Source organism: Xenopus tropicalis, chromosome 2 (assembly GCF_000004195.4).
Source record: "Xenopus tropicalis strain Nigerian chromosome 2, UCB_Xtro_10.0, whole genome shotgun sequence".
NCBI lineage: Eukaryota > Metazoa > Chordata > Amphibia > Anura > Pipidae > Xenopus > Xenopus tropicalis.
The window spans coordinates 84,444,294-84,462,642 of record NC_030678.2 but is presented as its reverse complement, the minus strand read 5'-3'; the positions used below and the strand labels follow the sequence as shown (position 1 = coordinate 84,462,642).

Below are 18,349 nucleotides of genomic sequence, written 5' to 3'. Positions count from 1 at the left end.
TGTTAACAGCGTTTATTACATTCCCCAATAGGAGTGTTAACTGGGATAACTGTCAAGTAGCAGGTTTGCAACCTGTATAGATACATGACAGTTATTTGCATTACTTGCTTATTAGTATTCTCTGCTACAGTAAATAAGAAGCATCCCGGAATCAAAGAGCCTACTGGAATTGCTTGGTATCAGTAGGAGCACTAGCATTATAGGATGTGACAGCAGGAAAAACATACGCTTGTCCAAAGCAGTCTGCTGGGAAACCTCAGAAACTATTTCATACTTAGTCCTCTATGTTTATATAATTATGCCTTTTCCTGGTCATTTATCAATTCAGCTCATCTAACAGCTTCATCTAGCCTTTATCACCTCTGCTGGGAAGCTCTTTCCTGACTCCACCAATATTCCACTAAAATGAAAACATATACTCTGTTTTTTCAGAAATGAACAAAAATAGGAAAGTCACACAAATTATAGCCAAGTATATTAATATATGAAGCTGCAATATGGGAGTAATGTAATAAAGTGTTTTTGTAAACTGGACAGTGAGGGCAAAAAATACTGCATATTTGCTTCCAATATATTTTATAACATGGGCACAAATATATTCAATAACTTTCTCTTCATTTGTTTGTGCAGGTCTGAGGAATAATTTGCTAATATTTTAGGGGCTATACTGCATTGTTAGCAATTAGGTTTTATCAGTCATATGCCAATTATGAATCTGCTTTGGTTGCTATAGCCATCAGCCAATTAGCCATTTAGTGTCATAAATTCCAATGGCCTGTTTATCTTTACATTCACGTGGCTGTAAATTTAGGAGCAGTGCTTAAATGACAGAGACATTTGGAAAGTGAAGGCAGCAAGATAGCTGTGAAATGCTTCACAGAGCAGTAGAATACAGCACCCTTGGCATGACAAATACCAGAAATCAAATCAAGTTATTCTTTCTCACATCTGAACCATCTCTGACAAGTCCTGTCTGTGAAATCATTGTGTCTTGCTAAGAAAGAGAAGTTCCACAAAGACAGATACTTGTGAAGCGGTGAAAAGCTGACTATCCAAATACCCTGCTGAATCCTATCATAGATCAGCTTTCTGAAACAATTATTGATAGAATTTTCTGCACGGCTGTTTAACGTTTGACTCTTTAGCAGCCACAGATATGCAACTCTTATGGGCTTATTTATTCATTTTTTGAGTTTGTGAATTGGAGAGTTTTTACCTAATTTGAATAAACTTGCATATTATTTATTAATATAGAAAACTTGTTTGGATAAAAAACTCAAATACCTAGAATTAGCGAATTTTGAAAAAAAACTTGAAAACTCAAAAATCTCAAATGAAAAATATGGCTTGACTCTTCCTAGGACAACTCCGATTGACTTCTACATAAATTTACATTTTTAATTAATCAAATTTTGGAAGTTTTAGCACAAAAAAATTCAAATTGGGATGTTGATAAATCACCCCCTTAGCATATCCCAGCAGCCAGTGGCTGGAGATTGGTATTACACGCTTATGGCCATATAACAAAACCAAACAGACACCTCATCATTCTGCCTCATCACTTTTTTGTAATTTTGCTTGTTTTACTTTAAATTGGTAGAAAACATAGATTCAATCTCTGCATGAATTAAATTTAACTTCAGTGAATTTTCATTCATCCAGGTCATGGTACTGTATATCTACTATAAATGAATCTAAAGCAACTGGACTTACTAAGTAATCATTGAAGACGTTTCACTACTCAGCCATAGTAACATAGTAAGTTAGGTCAAAAAAGACATATGTCCATCAAGTTCAACCATAATGCCTATATATAACCTGCCTAACTGCTAATTGATCCAGAGGGGGGCAAAAAAACCTCATTTGAAGCTTCTTCAGTTTAACTAACTGGTATGGGAAGTCCTCAGCATATGAACTCTTCCACTAATCCAATCACAATGGCACTTTGTAACTCTTCAGAAAAGTGACACCTGAAACTCACAGAGGTGTGAATGCTGTGGAGTTACTTTGATAAGTATTATGCAACTCATAGAGACAGGTGTTACTTGTGAGAGTTGCAAAAATATATGCTTTTTTAATCTGTGGCTTTTTTTAAAAGTATGTGAAAAACAATAGGTTGGAAAATTACAGGTACGTTGCCTGCTATATTCCAATGACATATATTTGGATTGCTGCTTTCTGAATATATAAGTATCGTTTATATTATATAATTTCAACTTACAGTGGAAATACAGTTCCTCGTCGCCATCTTGACTAGCCTTGCTGTAGCCACATTGCCTGCAGGAAAATAAACACAATTAACATAACCACTGAAAGTATAAAACTCAGAATATTTCTTCATTCAGAATGTTTGGCTGTCAAATATTTCATGGATCTTCCACCTCCTAAGTAGTACGCTCCATACATATTGTTTCATTCTGTTCTGTACTTACATGCCTTTATGTGACCCTTTTGCCATTTCTAGATATGCTTACTCAAATCCCTTTTGCTAAAGTACAGAAAATGTCAGTGTCTTACTTCCTGTCCTGGCTTTGTGAAGTGAAGTATGTTATTGGTTTGAAGAATAAACTAGAGCCTAATCAATGGAAAAAGTGACTCAAGTGGTACAAAACAGCAGCAAACTTAATCTGTATATGTCTACATGGAAAGCTTGGTGCAGTGACGCAAATGAGATGCAGTAAACCTCTGTTTTGACAGCAAAGCAGTGCTGAGTCTATTGTATTGCTTGGTGTAGGCATTCTGATTGTCAAGGATGATGCCTTTACCTGACATGTGAATGAAACATTGAGGTGAGCCTAGAGGCCATGAATTTCATTGGTATGCAGCCCCAGGGATACCATGATCTGCTTGAAATGCACAAAAGTAACTCATGCTAGCTAAACCAATTTTTATCAACTAGAAGATATTGGCAATATACAAATGGATCACACTTTGTTTAAACTGATGACACACCCTTCTTCCTATTGTAATGAATGGTGTGCCATGTCCTTTGTTGATAAATGGCTTGCTATTGCTTTGCTACCTGTCCCCCCTCAGTGTTCAATGTTTGAAAGGCACATATTCAGTATAATCATTCCATAGTGCTAGCAGTTGTTTAGGTTTGGGTCTCACCTTCTCCATATCATAAGTCCAACCACCATAGACAGTAGCACAATAAATCCAGCCACAGAAACAATTACTATAATGATGAGTGGATTCTGTTCGGTTGAAACCAGGGCCACTAGGAAAAGAAAAGAAAGATGTAATGGTCATTTACAAATATTATTCACTATATTATATTCAGTGTAGAGTATTACCGTATTTTTCGCCGTATAAGACGCACTTTTTCTTCCCCAAAACTGGGGGGGAAAAGTTGGTGCGTCTTATACGACGAATACGCCTGAGCCCCACTCAGGTTTTCCAGCATGCTCGAGTACAGGCGCCAGTTGGCCCCAGAGAGTGTCACCTCAGTGTCTCAGGCCGGCTCTGCAGCCATGGAATAGGCACAGCATTCAGCAGCCTGAGCGGCTATGGGATCAGCAGGCACCTCAGTGAATGGGGCAACCCCCGGCAGTACTGTGGGACAGCCCCCCCCCCGGACGTCTGACAACGCAGAACGTCACACCGAGCGTCGCTATGGCAAGTTGCGGGGTTTCGTATTTTTTAAATTCGCATTGCTTACCCATACTGGGGGGCCTCTTGGGTGCTAGTAGGGTAGGGTGGGGAGTAGTAAATAGAAATGATGGAGCAGGCGGGCCGCGCTCAAGTATGAGGTGAGTGTGGGTGCACAGAGGAACATGAGTGGAACACAAGTGGAACGAAACACTCAGACAGTTTGTGTTATTGCTGTGACAGCGCTGGGACGCACAGCCCGGGCAGGTGTTTCTGGGGAGGAGGCAATAAGGCACTACATGTACATTTAGATTCCGTGGGGGGAGGGCCGGGCGTCTCTTCTCACATGCAGAAAGTATCCCTCAGTGTGACACCGTGCCGTCATGTCAGTGCTCAGGTGACAGGGAGATGTGCGCCTTTGGACCATAGTGTGTGGGGGCGGGTTCCGGCTGCAACATGTACGGGTAGCTGGGAATGGCAATGCCGGGCTGGGCAGGCTGTGTGCGGCGGGACAGTGACAGATGTGCTACTGGCAGATTTTTCTAGATTTTCCTCCTTTAAAATTGGGTGCGTCTTATATTCCGGAGCGTCTTATAGGGCGAAAAATACGGTACTTTCATACTCCTTCTTTTGATGAATACAGTAAACCCCACAAAACAGCAAAGCTGTTATAGAAATACAGGAACTTTCAGCATGTCAGCCTCACAGGCAACCAGCTGAGAGGGTTCAGCAATGATGCTAGCAAAAGGCTTAATTTCCAGTACTGAAGTTATGGAAACTGATGTGATTAAGTCTTGTCACAGGAAAAAGTTAGCGACCCCAAGTTCCATCTGCTCCAGATGTGTAGATTGTAATGACTGCTCCTTGCTTTTTAGCATTCTGTGCCAGAAGGTCAGTGTGTCCAGCCCAGTCTGTCACTATGATCTTACATTAAACCTTAAACCCTAGATGTATTTGGGCTATGGTATATAGTATGGTATTGTTTTAACTACATTCCACTGTAGCATTTTTGAAACCTCTCCTAACTTAGGAGGGTCATATTTATACACCGTAAAAAAGACTTCATTTTAAAATGTTTTCTAGGTAAACTTTTTATTTATAAAGCATTGAAAATTGATAGAAAGTGTAATATTCAGTAATATTCAAATAAAAATGTTATCAAAATCATAAAATGTTGCTGAAATCCCATTATTCTTTAAACCCCTATGCAAGATAATTTAGCAATAGAAATACAAATCATTTGTAATAAAATGTATATTCCAAACTAATCAACACATACCCTAAATGACCACTGACTGTGCATTAATTTCATTTCTATGCAACTCAAATCTTCCTTATCATGTTGAAGCCCAGGAAGTGAGGGGCTGACACACACTGAAACTAAAAACTCCGCTCACTTTGTACAAATCATCATCCCTATGAAGGCATATCATAAATTTGGAAGGTGAAGTTACATCAAGTTTTATCCTCTTGATCCTAGTTTTATAAGCTTTATATAAAGCCCCTGTCTATTTGTCTTATACAAGTCAGTTGGAGACAACTTTCCTACATGCATATACAGTGGTTTTGGAGGCGTTTTCTTTGTCTTTTTTTTTTTTTGCAATATATTGATTGTGGTGAGTTTTGTTTTGTTACCCTTGTGGGTAAAAAAATCCAATCTTGACTCTAGCAAAACAAATAGTAAAATATTATCATTTTACTTCGAGATGTCTACTTTGCCTACTAAAGAAAAGGGCAATGTTTATAAAGAAGTTATTTTTTTTTATTGCTACTAATTGTGTGCTTTAAATAAAAAAATAAAATTTAGTTACCCTTTACACTGAAAGAGTTACACATTATTTTTTCTACTGCAGCATTGACAGTCTGGCACTTTGTTCTGTATTAGTGTGCATAAAACTGAAATAAAAATACACCACATTAAGCATTCTCAGTTCATAATATGGAACTCCAGCCAAAACAGTATAGATACAAATGCTTCATTTTCCACAGGATTTTCCAAGGGTTACAGTACATCCGAAATAAAGTGGGATGGGGGGAGGGTCAATTTCATAATCTTTCTCCTGCTATAGGAAACTGTCACATTTGTTGAGCCCAGTCTGGTTGAGGAAACTGTATTTTAATATGCTGTTACTGAAATATTAAAGTGAAACCTCCTGACTCTTGGCTTGTACAGGCAACATGTTATAAGATGACATAAGGAAAATATCCCTGTTTATCACAAGGGCATATTAAAAATGATGGCATCCAAATGGTTTTCCTACTCATTAATTTTCTTCCACCCAACATGTGCATGCGAGGGCTCCAGGCAGCCACACTTTTTTCCATAAAATTTTTATTGGATTCAATTCATTCTGCAAATGTCTCTTATGCAGTAAACGGATGCAATTTAAGGCCCCGTTAAGCACAATCTGTAAAATTCATACAGAGCAAGCTATCATTCCAGTCTTTCATTTGTTATAGTGGTGCCCACTTAAATGGAAATCACCCACATATTTTATTTATTTTTTTTTTGATCAAAACATTTTTCTCAAGCCTGCTATTTCCATCAGACTGTATCTGCACACTGCACTGCACTGAAACATTTTCATTCACAAAAATAAGAGATTTTTATAGACATGGAAATGGGGTAGTCTATTAATATACTAATAGAGAAAAATATACTCCATCCAGCTCAATTGTTCACAAAATTCCTATTTATTTTGTTACAAAGAACTTTAGTTAAAATGAAAGTGAATATTTATGGAATAACCTTTGGTCCTTTTGCTTGCTTTCCCTAACAAAGTAGTAGTAGCATTAGTATATGCTTCCAAGCATTCTAATGTATTGGATTACACCAAAGCCAAGTTCATTTTCATTAACTTGGGTAAGGTGGAAGCAATGGGGTTAGCTATGTGCTTCTACACTCAACTATACATCATTGGCTAACGGCAGTTATTTCTAGTCCATAAATTGGCAATCAGAGTTTACTGCAATAAATAATCATAAAAATGACTAAATGCCTTGATCCCCAACATATTCATTATTTACACAAATACATATGAATCTCTGCCACATTACAGAAGCTCCAATATGCCTAATCTGTACAATTTAAAACACAATGGTCCAGAGCTAGGGAAAAGCAAAGTAGTAATCAGGGGAAGACTATATTATTATGAAGGCAGCATACCATCAAATAACAAACATGCTTTCTCATTGCCTATCATTTTTAGATGCATAATAATGCTGCTCTTCTGCTCAGAAAACTAAACATCCCCAGGTGTTCTCAATATTGCTCTTCTAGTTGGCTGAAGTGCTTTAGTTATTTTGCCTTAGTGACCAAAGGGCAAATAGACTCTTTGTAAGTATTGCTTATGTTCACTTTGTTTCTGCACTTTCCATAACAGAAGCAGCATGAATATTTACATGTATTCATTTGTGTGTGGTCTGTCATACTGTATATGCTGACATACAGTAAAATAACAGTATAGACTTTTTTGAAACAGCTCCCTGAAGTGTCTGAATTGTCATGAAATATTAAATAATGGTGGTACAGCTTTACTAAGAACCATACATAGGGATACTGGAGTAGCCCCCAGAAAAGACAGTAAGACACAACTATTAATTGCAGAGTATTATTAACAACACCTTTACTGAAACACAGTCCTGGTTGTTTGAAAAGCAGACAAATAGCAATTTTAATCTACAGTGGGACACAGCACAAATCACATTATTTGACTTCATGTTTGCTAACTATAAATCCTGTGCTAGGTTTATGAGCTCCAGCAAGAGTAAACCTGTTTTCTGTATTAGTGATGCACATTTCCTGCACTGTCAAGGGAAGAAATGTTGTACTTGAATAGCCACTGGGAGCTCAGTGACAGAAGGTCACTAGCTAAATTGGCATTACTTGGTACTTTCTAATCTCCCCACCCCTCTAAAATATGCAAAAGCAACTCCAGTAATTTTTTTCACTGTTTTAAGAGCAATGTAAACACTTTTGGAATACCATATATAGTTGTCAACTATTTTAGTTTATCATTGCTCCCTTTTTTCTCTATTTTTATGAAAGAAAGAATTTGAAAAAAAAAACAAAGGGCACGTGGAGCATGTTGGGCACAAATGCAGAATTGCAGGAAAAATAGCAGACTACACACAAAACTGGCAGTGCTTTGATAGATGGGCCCCATGACATCATTGTGGCTGTTATGTTGCTTCTTCTGCTTAAACAGCATTTCTAAGCATGTCTGTTCAGTAACGTGCAAAATGGCATCTCACAGAGCAGATACTGAAGTGCTACTATCACTTTAAGAAGTCTATGGAACGATTGTACAAACAAATGCTGAAATTGCTGCTTTCATGTAGGTGTGGAGCCTTTGCAGCTGTGCCTTTTATATGGACTGAGTGTTAGGCCTTAACATTAATTAAACTCAATAGGATTAAGTATAAAGGATCAAGTACTGTTTTATTATTACAGAAAAAAAGGAAATCATTTTAAAAATTACAATTATTTGCTTATAATGAAGTCTATAGGAGATGGCCTTTCTGTAATTTGGAACTTTCTGGATAACAGGTTTCCAGATAACAGATCATATGCTTGTATATAAGTAAATAAAAGTTCATCTAAGTGGCATGTTAAAAATAATAATACAGAGTGTTCTTTTTAAATGCATAAAGCTATTCATTTTAGCAGTTACGTTTGTTCCTTTTAAGGAGTGTCCACCTGTTGGCACCATATATCATTTGAGGGATGGAGCCTTACTTACATTCTCCAAGTGTTTCCACTTCAATAGTAGGGCTATAGCTGCTGAAGTCTTGTGAGGAAGATGTTCGGATCTGGAACACATAAACAGTCCCCGGCTTTAAATTATAAACAGTCACCGTGGTCAAAGGTGTTCTCACGGTGGAGTAACTCTGGTCCCTTTGATCCTGTGGTGTGAATAAAAGAGAAGAAAAAAAACAAAGCATATTAAACAAACCCATTCCCAAATCATTCCTTATGCTGAATCTAAAATCGTAGCAGTCATTTATTAAAATTCACAAAGAGAAATTCGAGAATTTCCTCAAACAAAATGTGTTCTGTTCTCAATCATATAATACAGGAATTTCTTGTTCTAAATGACAGTAAGGCTTCCAGCATACTAATACAATTAATATAAATAATTATACTAGGAACCATAGGTTACTAACATTTGTTTTATCTCCTCTGAAACTCGGGACTCATTTACTTTATATACTATTGTAGGGATCCATAGGGTTAACTAGTCCCTATGGCTTTAAACCCTGCAGCTTCCTGGTTTGTGCTGTTACTGGGCAAAGACCCATGTATCAGTTTTGAGTTCATATGTGTGATTATTGGTTAATAGGGAGACCCCTCCCCTGGGACACAGATAAAGTGTTTAGCAGGGAGTGGGTCTGTCTCTTTGGCTGCCTGTGTTCTGAGAGAGAGGAGCATTGAGCCTGGAGGGAGAAGACTAGGCCTCCAGTAAAGCCATGTGCCCCAGAGTGTGGTCAGCCACTCTGGTGAAGTCGGGGACAGGGACCCCGTGAATGAGGACCAGTTAGATAGCAAGTTTTGTGGAGCACTTTCTAGTAAAGTGAGATAGTGAGGGAAGAGAGCACGAGCAGTTTGGCTCAGAGGAAAGTAACTGTGGGAGTACCCTTCCATACAGGCACTGTTGCCTTAGTGTAGGGCCACGGTTTAGACCTAGGAGGCAGGTAGATTGAACCCTGATCCAAAGTTGCCATGGGGCCTGAGGAGTGTGGTATCCAGCTAGCTGTTCCACAGAGTGAGCAACTGAACCGGTGGCACTGATCCTGCCTGGCTCAAGGGGAGTTGGGAGGAGCGGGTGTGCACCCTCTCTGTGCTGTCCTCAGAGAAAGCTATGCTAACTGATGTGTGTGAGTATATTGCATAACCCTGCAAGTTGCTTGTTGCTGAAATTAAACCAGTTCTACTGTTAAACTGCAAGAACCTTCTGGCGCCCATTTATTATTCTGCACTGCACACAGCTACAGTGGGTTGTAGTTGCACTACACTATAGCTCCGTTTGGTTACTTCCACATAGCGAAGGCCCATCCTGAAGGATTGAGTCACGTGTACCCCATGCTCAAGGCCTATCTAGCCGTGCTGTTGGCTTGTTACAGCCAAGAAAGGGTTACATTTATGGCGCCCAACGTGGGGCGGAGCCATCCTTGAACAGGGCAGAGCATTATCCTGAGGGTGCTGAGCTGGTGTGCATGTACCTTTAAATTTTGCTGACAGGCTGCCGGACTCGATAGGAAAAGGCGCCTGTGGATGCTGATCGTGAATTCTACGTTTTGTTTGGCCGTGGGTTCGGGCTTGAAGGTTCCCCCGAGAGTACCCATTGGCTGTTGAAGCCATCAATCAATCGCTGTGGAGTTTGGCGCGCTTCTGTGAGATCCCGCGTGAGGTCACGCTTGTTGACGAGACTTCGCGGAGTGTCGGCCATTTTGTGACAGACCTCAGACCCAGATGCAAGCGAGACATGCTGCCTGATTGGGAGTTGGTAAGCAGCTGCTACCACTGAGGACTGCAACCGGATAAGTTCCAGATGACCGCGGCTGCGGACTGGATTGCTGTGAGAAGGGGGGTAAGCAAGCCATTTCCCCCGGGTGTTACTGCGGCGGCGGAGCACCCCAACTGTAGTGACTTTCCATAGACCCTGCTTTATCGTCTAAAGAGATGGCGGATAAAGGCCGGGAGGTTGGGAGAAATCTAAGGTGTGAGGTTATGCCCAGATTTCCCACTGGTTGGTCACCCCTATGGACTCCCAAGGACAGAGACACTTAGGGGGGATGACCACGTCTGTTGCCCATAAAGGTGGGACAGATGTGGACTAAGTAAAGTTGATGTTGGGTGGGGTGTGTTTTTAACAATTGCATGCACCCACTGACTTTTTCTCCTTTACAGCCAAGCACACGATGGGGTTGTAAGTGATTGAGAAATTGTAACATGTTTTGTCCACAGGAACCATTGTACCTGGTATGCCTCAGGAGAGGGTACCTGAAGAGGATGTTTGGTACTGTGTGTTGTACATGATTTTTGCACTGATTTGAAATGTGTATGTTTGAACCATTGCCGGGACGGAATGGGTTTTCCCCCGGGTGAATGTAGGGATCCATAGGGTTAACTAGTCCCTATGGCTTTAAACCCTGCAGCTTCCTGGTTTGTGCTGTCACTGGGCAAAGACCCATGTATCAGTTTTGAGTTCATATGTGTGATTATTGGTTAATAGGGAGACCACTCCCCTGGGACACAGATATAGTGTTTAGCAGGGAGTGGGTCTGTCTCTTTGGCTGCCTGTGTTCTGAGAGAGAGGAGCATTGAGCCTGGAGGGAGAAGACTAGGCCTCCAGTAAAGCCATGTGCCCCAGAGTGTGGTCAGCCACTCTGGTGAAGTCGGGGACAGGGACCCCGTGAATGAGGACCAGTTAGATAGCAAGTTTTGTGGAGCACTTTCTAGTAAAGTGAGATAGTGAGGGAAGAGAGCACGAGCAGTTTGGCTCAGAGGAAAGTAGCTGTGGGAGTACCCTTCCATACAGGCACTGTTGCCTTAGTGTAGGGCCACGGTTTAGACCTAGGAGGCAGGTAGATTGAACCCTGATCCAAAGTTGCCGTGGGGCCTGAGGAGTGTGGTATCCAGCTAGCTGTTCCACAGAGTGAGCAACTGAACCGGTGGCACTGATCCTGCCTGGCTCAAGGGGAGTTGGGAGGAGCGGGTGTGCCCCCTCTCTGTGCTGTCCTCAGAGAAAGCTATGCTAACTGATGTGTGAGTATATTGCATAACCCTGCAAGTTGCTTGTTGCTGAAATTAAACCAGTTCTACTGTTAAACTGCAAGAACCTTCTGGCGCCCATTTGTTATTCTGCACTGCACACAGCTACAGTGGGTTGTAGTTGCACTACACCATAGCTCCGTTTGGTTACTTCCACATAGCGAAGGCCCATCCTGAAGGATTGAGTCACGTGTACCCCATGCTCAAGGCCTATCTAGCCGTGCTGTTGGCTTGTTACAGCCAAGAAAGGGTTACACTATATAACAGGGTAAGGTGCAAACTTTTCCTCAGCTAAATTTGCCCTAAAGCACAATTCTTTATACTCCCAGAATGATGCATAGAGATTTGTGGCTGTCTTTTACCACAGTTTCATACAACAGAAGCAGAAGGTGTGTAGCACATGGGTGTCTCCTGGAATACACCTAACATCATTCAGAATAAGAAAACAAAAGAGTGCTAGAATTGTGAACCTTCCACAAAGCTTAGAATGCATCTCCAAGTGCAACTAGATGCGAGTTCTCCATGCATGACCATTTTTAAGTTATTATCACTGGGAATATTCAAATCATTGGCATTGAAGTTAATGGATGGACAATTTCCAGCACTGTCAGCTGTGAAGTAAATTGAGAATTTTTGTTTAACTATAAAGTTACAGCAAAAAAGAATAATCCATAACTGTTACTAAAAAGTTACAAACATAAAGCAGTGGTATAACTAGACACACCAAGCTACTTAGTAGCAGCTACTTGGCAATACTTAGAATTGCATCTGCTAAAACACACATAGGGACAATTATCAGTAAATGATTAGCCTTTCTGTAGCTGTGACAATTAGCTACTACTAGTAGCTCTGTGCGTCTTCACCCTCACTGGCCAGGTCCCCAAGTTGTTGGATGAAATTGAAATTGTGACATATCATGCAGACATATCAGACACAGCTTCACGTGGGCCTAATCCAACAGAATTTTCTATACAATCTTACAAATATCAATACATCGTTATTATTATTATTGAGTGATAATGCCACCTAATCTACCCTATCCTTAAGTTTAAGTGGTCTTCCCAGAAGAAGCAATAAAGGGTAAATGGCAACCAAAGAACTTTTCAGTGGTGCAGAATTTCTAACATAGATGTACTTATACTAACAGTTCATTTTCTTTTTTAATTATGTTATTTTTCAGTATGTGTTCATTACGAATGTTAAGAGGTCCGTGGCCCACTGGCAGAATGCTAACTTCAATGTTTTAAGGAGTTTAAATACAGTAATGATCAGCCATACATTTTCAGCAATATCACTGTGTGTTATATCATGGACTACAAAATATTAAAATAGGAGCCTTGGGAGTCATTACTTTCTTTTATCTTCAGTACTTGACCTCCCTCTTTCCCATTTCCTAGCTGATCTTTTGCCAGAGTGAGAAAATACATCATTTTAATTAAATTATCTTGTGATTAAATGAAGACTGGCAATTAATAAAGTGCATTTTTTCATAGCCCCACTGTTGGGAAAAAATCTTTCCATTTTCTTTAGTTTTTATTCTCAGTTTGCTGCTTAAAGAAATGGGGATCTGAATTCATGAAAAACATATGTGCCAAAATGTTTGGGATGTGGATGTAGATTTAGAGTACTTCGGAGAACCATTCCTAAAATCTAAAAAACATTTAAACATTAAAATATTTATTACATTGACATGGATTTATACTACATAATTTACCATAAATTGCATGGCCAGCAAATAAGGCTTAGCATCCCCAAAAAAAGAGAGCAACTGTTATATATTCATATTATTAATTGCATGTTCTCTGGTTGAATGCATTGTGTTAAAAGCTTCCCCAATCAACAGTGTCTACCTCCTCCTTTCATAAATTACTGGGTATTATGTTATTATAATAGATAACAAAATACCAGCACTAACAACAGTTTATATAAAAATAATAATTTATATAAACAATAAATGTCATTGTCAGTTTTTAGGGAATTCTGGATAACAGGTTACTAAGTCATCACAGCCACAGTGAATCTGATTTTGGTTGCCCTGGCCAGTTTCAGTTGCAAGCTGGCAGAATAGGTAGCTAAACTGAAAAATGATATAAAATAATAATTGAATTAAATGTTGCTTAGAGTAGGTGCATCTAAATATTATGAAAAGTTTATTTAAAGGTAAACTTCCTTTTTAATTAGGTATGTGTCCATGCAATTGCATTCTGTTGCTGTCTTTTTCCTGTGCCACTATTTAAAAGGGCTTTTAGGGCTATGCTGGCCTGCATCCCAACACCAAGATATTGTATGCAGAGCATAGTCCACAAAGCAGAAGAGTCCTCTGGGTAAAAGAACTTGCGGTGTGCTTGCTTATTTATAGTATTAATGCAGCATTTTATAGATTATGTAGGTATAAAGGCACATGAAAGATTTCATTTTTTTTGTATGCTGCTTGTTCTTGAAGCAATATGTGTTTCTTTGGTTGCACTTGCAATAAATGGCACCAGACTGACTTCAACATTTTATTCTGAATGATATAGAACTTCTTCTAAACTTATTATGTAATGCATATTTATTGCATAAATAGGGAGCATGATATTTAAGTAGACACAAAGCAAAACAGATCTGTGGTTCCATTATAAATTTTGTCTAGCAAAGAGATTGTTTCTTTGCTTATCTGCACTGATTTGTAATCTGTTGAAAGCTCCATCCATAATTAATAGCATCTCACAGTCAACGAGATGTGACACCTTTCCAGCTCGGCTCGTAATTTATTTGGAGACCCTGGCAGAAACTGGATGGGACCTTTCACAAGTGAGAACTGATAAAACCAAAAGTATAAGATTGCCTGTAATCTCAGCATCCACACGCCACTCGTTTCATGCCCTGCATCAAAGAGGTGCAAATTACTTGATTGCTTCTACCCCTTTATCTGTTTGGTCTGCAACTTTTAGTTCTAACTTTCTGTACAGGGGGGTCCTTGAAATATTATTGATGATAGCATTTTGCAAAAAGTTACACGTCAGCACATCAGTTGGCTATGGAGAATAAAGGAACCTTTCGTGCTGTCTGAGAACATTTTGTCTACAAGTTTCTTTAAAAATCTAGTTTAAAAATCAGTTTTGATCTCAACAACTTTCATTTACTTAATTGCTAATATTCCTGGGGAGAATGAGAAGAACATGCAAACATATGCACAGCACTGTAGTTTGATCTGATGCTAGACACCACACCTTTGTGCACCCCTAGCCCTCAATCGGCACACGTGCAGAAGGAAATGATAATTGCACATGCACTGATCATTCATGTTCATATAACTCCTCCAGATCTGCCACTTGATTTGTATGTATTTATGTATGTATGTGTATGTATATTTTGATTTACATAGGGCTACTTTTGTACAAAGCATTGTACAGCAGAACAATACATTAATAGAACAAACTGGGGTCATTACAATAATAAATACAAGTATCCAGTATTTTTTCTGACAAAATTTAATTAACCATATAGGCACCCAAAGGCCAACACTATAAAGCTGCTCTAGGCACGGGCCCTTGTGTGTCTATATAGTAAATATGGCCCTACATATGGAGACAGATAGTGGATACAGACACTTGATATAACTATAAGCATAGAATATGTATAGAATGTATAGAATATGTATGTAATTGATGCAGGAACAGCACAGAGGTCAACTTTACCTCAATATAAATTAAAACAAAGCACATTTTTAGGATGCTGAGTCTGCATCCTGCTGTCTAGGTGTAGTGATGAGTGAATCTGTATTGTTTCACTTCGCTGAAAAATTTGCAAAATGGCAAAAAATTTGCAAGATGCTGCTATTGCATAACTTTTTTGATGCACGTGACCATGACTTTTTCTCACTCTGCTGAATATGATTCCCAGCCTATTTATGAGTTGTCAACGAAGAATAAAGAAACTCTGCAGCATTTAGATTCAGTATTCCTTGTATTTTTAGTTATTTTATTATTCTGCTGCATAAATATAACATTATAGATATAAATGGAATCAGTGTGCCTTGTAAAACGTGGTTTTAACAGGGCAATTCTTTGTGAATTTATGGATGTCAAAGGCTTTGCTTTGGTTTTGGTGTAATCCTACGTTAAGGTTGAACTCTGCTCCCCTACTAAGACTTAGCCTCATGAGGTTATAGCCACATGATAAACCCCACTTAATCCCTGGTTTCATTCCCTCTTCCACACATTCACAATCACTGCACTGCCAATCCAAGCAGGAGAGAAGGAAAAGAAGCTTGTGTAGCCTGGATAGTCCTGTAGCTGAGACATTTCTCAGGCGCATTCTGAAAATAATTATATGTTTAACAGACAGTGTTTATAGAGCAGGATCTGGCCCAGAAAAGTCAAACAGTAAGATTGATCACAAGTTAGAGAAAATACTCTAATACCAGGTTATGTTAAATACCCAAGTACAACATGATAATTGGAAAAAAAGGAAATGCTCACCACTAAATTTTAAACCATTAGGTGGGAGTGCAAATGAAACTGACAACAGATTCATATAGAAAGAGACAAGAGAATCTCTACACTCACCCATTATCAATATGCTGAGGACATTAGGACATTCTGTGCATTAAACTGTGCCCTCTCTTCAAACAAAGGGATTGTTTTTCCATATATTGCAATATAATTCAAGCGGCCAACTACATGAATTTTCATATGATTCATCATTTTGTGGTCACCCCTACCTACTGGTAACCAGCTCCTTGCTGTAGCTCCCAACCTTCCAAACTACAGTCAGGTGATCCCAGTGGTGGCCAATAAAAAGGGCAATCATTTGATATTTTAAAGGAACAGTAATACTGGAAGATAAAAGTGTTTCAAAGCAATCAAAATATTTTATGCTCTGCACTGGTAAAAGTTGTGTGTTTGCTTCAGAAACCCTACTATAGTTTATATCAACAAAGCTGCTGTGTAGCCATGTGGATACCTATTCAAATTTTAAAAAATGAGTAACAGCACAGTTTACATAGCAAAAAAACAGATAAACTGGAACTATTCCCATTGTATTCTACAGAGCTTATCTGCTGTCTGTTATTAGCCTTTTCTCCCTTTTCCCAGCTTGAATGGCTGTCCCCATGGCTACACAGCACATTTGTTTATATAAACTATAGTAGTGTTTCTGAAGCAAACCACAACTATTACTAGTGCAGGGCAACGCTACATTATATTTTAATTACATTAAAACATTTTCAATTTTTTGTGTTACTATTCCATTAACCTTGAAAGCAAGCGCATTGCAAGAAAAACTAAGTCCCTGTGAAAAATGCATAATGAAGTACTGTAGTATAATTCTTAATTAATCAGAATGTAGTGCATGTAGGACTGGCCAGACTGTGGATGACTTGATGTAGTTGGCCAGCCTGAAGTACTGTAGATTGCAAATATATGGGCAACCAATTCCTGTTTTGTGAAGAAATATTTAAGTACCTTAATGCACAGAATGTCTTATTTTTCTTTATACTTGTATATTGATAATGGGTGAGTGCAGAGAACTTCTTGTACCTGTCTGTATGAATTTTGTGGTTACAGCCTTATTGCACCACTGCCTAATGGTCTAATATATAGTGGTGAGTACAACTTTCCCATCATTTTCAGCTACAGTCATTTGATCCCAGTGGTGGTGAATAAAAGGGCAACAATTTGGGAGTTTTAAAGGAACAGTAACACCAAAAAATGAAAGTGTTTTAAAGTAATTGAAATATAATGTACTGTGGCCCTGCACTGTTAAAACTGGGGTGTTTGCTTCAGGAACACTAATATAGTTTATATAAATAAGCTGCTGTTTAGCCATGGGGGCAGCCATTCAAGCTGGAAAAAAGGAGAAAAGGCACAGGGTACATAGCAGATAACAGATAAGACACCATTGTATTCTACAGGGTTTATCTGTTAGCTGCTATATAACCTGTGCCTTTTCTTCTTTTGAATGGCTTCCCCCATGGCTACACACCAGTGTTTATATAAACTCTAGTAATGTTTCTGAAGCAAACACAAAACTTTTACCAGTGCAGGGCAGCAGTACATTATAGTTTAATTTCTTTGAAATATGTAAATTTTTTGGTGTTACTGTTCCTTTAACCTTGACACCAAGCAAGTTTCAGGTAAAACTTAGTCCCTGTGAAATATGTATAATGAAGCAGTAGAATTCTTAATAAACCAGATGGAATTGAGTGTAGGACTGGCCAGACCGAGGATGAAGTAGTTGGCCAGCTTGAATATTCTGCAATATATGGACAAACAATTCCTGTTTTGTTTAAAGAAGAGGGGCATTTTCTAGTAGCTTAGTGCACAGAATGTCTTAAACAGTTCAGTGTAAAAATGAAACTGTTTAAAATAGATAGACTTCGCAAAATGAAAAATATTTCTAATATAGTTAATAGCCAGAATACTACTTCCTGGCTGCTTTCAGCTCCCTAACCTCTTAGTTAGTTAGTGACTTTAGGGGGGACCACATGGGACATAAGCGTTCAGTTAGTTTGTGAGCATGCAGGTCAGGTTCAAAAGCAAACTAACTGAACAGTTATGTGCACCCCCCCCCTCAAGTCACTGATTGGTTACTGACTTATAACAGCTTACAGAGCAGGAAGTAGTCTTCTGGATATTATTTTAGACATCCCTTCACTCCAGCCTTTATAGATTACATTTTTGCCTAACTATATTGAAAACATTTTTTACTTTACACAGTCTATCTACTTAGCCAGTTTCATTTTTACACTGAACTGTTCCTTTAATGTCCTTTATATATCAATAATTGGTTTGCATAATTGGAGTGCAGAGGGCCTCTTGTCTTTGTCTGTCTGTATGTATGTATGTATATACATATATATATATTTATTTTTTTTTTATAGTTTGTTTTACAAGTGTAGCCCTGGCAAGGAGCACCAATTTTCCCATTTTGGTGGCTTTGCAACCAAGAAGTATGAGTTTCATAAGTAAGCACTAGTAATGATGTCTTATCAATCAGTGT

General features: G+C 38.8%; 1 protein-coding gene across 1 annotated transcript in view; it reads right to left on the bottom strand.

Annotated features, from left to right (window-relative positions):
- LOC108645842 (ephrin type-A receptor 7) overlaps positions 1-18,349 on the bottom strand; it is a 66,623-nt gene that overhangs the window by 38,769 nt on the left and 9,505 nt on the right. Inside the window, exons 3-5 of the mRNA XM_031896215.1 lie at positions 8,334-8,496; positions 3,112-3,220; positions 2,222-2,277 (exon numbers count right to left, since the gene is read on the bottom strand). Coding sequence (XP_031752075.1) covers positions 2,222-2,277; positions 3,112-3,220; positions 8,334-8,496 — 328 coding nt within the window. The remainder of the gene's footprint in view (positions 1-2,221; positions 2,278-3,111; positions 3,221-8,333; positions 8,497-18,349) is intronic.